This window comes from Trypanosoma equiperdum (assembly GCF_001457755.1).
Source record: "Trypanosoma equiperdum strain OVI genome assembly, contig: ctg_402, whole genome shotgun sequence".
NCBI lineage: Eukaryota > Euglenozoa > Kinetoplastea > Trypanosomatida > Trypanosomatidae > Trypanosoma > Trypanosoma equiperdum.
The window spans coordinates 1-2,611 of NW_027124313.1; the positions used below are offsets into that span (position 1 = coordinate 1).

Consider the following 2,611-nt stretch of genomic DNA (forward strand, 5'->3'; position numbering starts at 1 on the left):
ATAACGGCAGACACACTCAACAACCGTCGCCGATTCGCCTGTGATAACGCACCACTTCACTGTTTCAACGAAAAGGCAGCAATCAATCACACAGCTGAGTATCCATCCATCCGCCGAAAAACACGCCGGCGTATATCTGCGTTTTTTTTTAAATGTACGTGCGGGATTCCCACCTACAAATGTATTGTGATGTGACGTGGTGGTGACTCTTGCACTACTAACCGATGACAAACGCACAAAGCAGGTTGTTGAAAAGGCAGTGAAAAAACACATTTAACCCGCAACCATAATCCCGGTCTATGGATCAACAGCAAGTTATGTGACGGGGAACAGTACAAGGCGTCAAATAAACATATATATATTAATGCAAGAACGAGTTAAGCAACGCAGCGAAAGTATGAGACAACCCCACACGTACACAAACACACACACACACACACACAACTCGTGGCGGGGAAACCGTAATATTAGCGTTATTATTGCCGTTGGTGTCGATACACTCGCACGCATCCGAAGGCAAGACCGACTCGGACCTCCCTCTGTTGTGTGTTTGTCTTTTTCGTTTGTTTTCCGTTTTTTGTTGTAGCTTTTTACTTTGTACCAATCGGCTTCTTAGAAAGTCCACAAATCAAGCATTCCCAATATTCCCCCTTCCCTTACACTCACCCATTAATAGCACACGGCTTACATACTGGGAAAGGAAAAGGAAGAAAAGTGCAAAACAAAAAAAAAGATTAAAAAATAATAGCAACTGTATTCCGATTGACGGAAGGGAGACGGAAGGGGGGGAGAAAAAAGCAACAAAGAGAGTGAAAAAAGTTAATCATGTCAGGTCCGTCTACCGGTTTGAAGCGGCTGGCGACCCCGACGCGGATACGAATATAGTTGATGTCGGAATATCGGTTTCATTGGCGGTGCAACATGCTTTCACCTTTTTCTTGCATGGAGGGGGGGGAGGGATTATTTTCCTTTCCACATGTTGTGTTGTGTTGTGTTGTTGTTGTTTTTCACTCCCTCAGGTAACTTGGTGCCTGTTTCCCATTGGTCTCCCCTGCGGCCACATCTTCTTTTGTTCCCGGCCGCCGCTTCCGCAAGAAAAAAATTGTGACAGCGACAATAATGAGGAAAAGGGGAACGACGGCGCACACCACGTAAATGGCAATACGTGTGCCGCTGGACAACTCGGAGGTTCCTCCTTCGGAAAGTTTATCATCATCCTCAATAACTCCGTCCTCTTTTTCCGCATCATAATCCTCACCCACTTGTTCCACTTTAAAGTCCTTACCGGGACCAGCGACGGGTTTCAGCGCGGCATCCACATGTTGCACCTGATCCTTCACTCGGTCAACGGCATTCTGCACCGCCTGACAGGCATCCACGACAGGTTTCATTGCATCAATCGCTTTTTTGTAATGCTCAATCCATCCGCTCTCATCAACGGTGCATGCAGTTGATGTGAAGTATCCGTCCATTCGACACGCGGTCTCGGCGTATTCATTACGGTGGGTGGGACTCGAAGGCTTTGGTTTAACATCATTCCACTTTTCCATGGCAGCTCCCATTCCGAGATGATCCAAACCTTTCGGTTGGCCTCTGCACTCGATTTCATAAATGCCTTCACCCACAGATTTTGTAGACACACCCCGGCAGTTGTTGTTTTCGTTGTCACTATGCGCGTTACTGGGTTTTTTGGATATGGTCTGGCAATAACTCCTCAACACTTTTCTAATGCCGGTGTCTTCCGATTCTCCCACTGCCTTCCTGGCGGGCTCCTTGACTTTTGATATGCCACTTTGAATAACCCCAAGTTGCTTCTCAACTTCCGTCTTGGCGCTGCCGACAACCGCTAGCGCCTCGTCAAGTTCTTTCTTTGCTTTTTCTACCGCCGCCAGGTCTTTTGATCCCTTCCCGTCTGACAGTTTCTCAAGTCCCTCGCGCTCCTTCTTTATTAAATCAGTTGCGTTATCGATGTACGTAATCTTGTGTTTCGTATGATTTACGATATTTTTTTCACCCTCCCCCACTGTATTCGCAAGAGTGTACAAACTGCATAATATTTTCGCACTATTCGCATCGAAGTGTCCGTCTGCTGGTTGCTGGTTCTCGGCAGAGGCAAATGATACCAAAGTGAACCAAAGCGGCACCAGGAGTTGAAGCGACATCTTCACACGCATGAAATACATATGCATATATGAATATATGAAAATATGAACTGATATACGAATATATTACAAACGAGGAGTGTAAAATCACTTCACTCTTGCCGAATTTTTTTCTTTAAAAAAAAAAAAAAAGAGTGCTCCCCACTGCAGACGCAAGAAGACAATATCCGATACTGTAGCTATTGTGTCTATTTTGATTCCTGTGTGTATGCAAAGAAAACAAAAATGGACAGGTGGGACAAAATAATTTTCAATCCCAGCAAGTTGCCTACAGAGAAGTTACGGAGCTAAAGCAAACAGCAGTGCCAATAATGACGATAACAACAATAAATGAATTCAAATAACCGCTGGATAAAAGCGTCGTATTCGCTCAATAACACTCTTTACATTACTTCAACATGTTGCTGCGTTTGGACTGGAAGTGCACTGAGGAGGGGGAAAAAAAAAAA

The 2,611-nt window shown here is 45.1% G+C and overlaps 1 protein-coding gene across 1 annotated transcript; it reads right to left on the reverse strand.

Moving 5' to 3' along the window:
• Window positions 1-1,007: 1,007 nt before the first annotated feature.
• TEOVI_000170200 (invariant surface glycoprotein, putative) lies at window positions 1,008-2,189 on the reverse strand (the record flags this gene model as incomplete). Its single annotated transcript, XM_067224903.1, has 1 exon — window positions 1,008-2,189. One exon carries the CDS (start codon window positions 2,187-2,189, stop codon window positions 1,008-1,010), a length of 1,182 nt encoding a protein of 393 aa, XP_067081004.1.
• Between the last annotated feature and the right edge of the window lie 422 nt (window positions 2,190-2,611).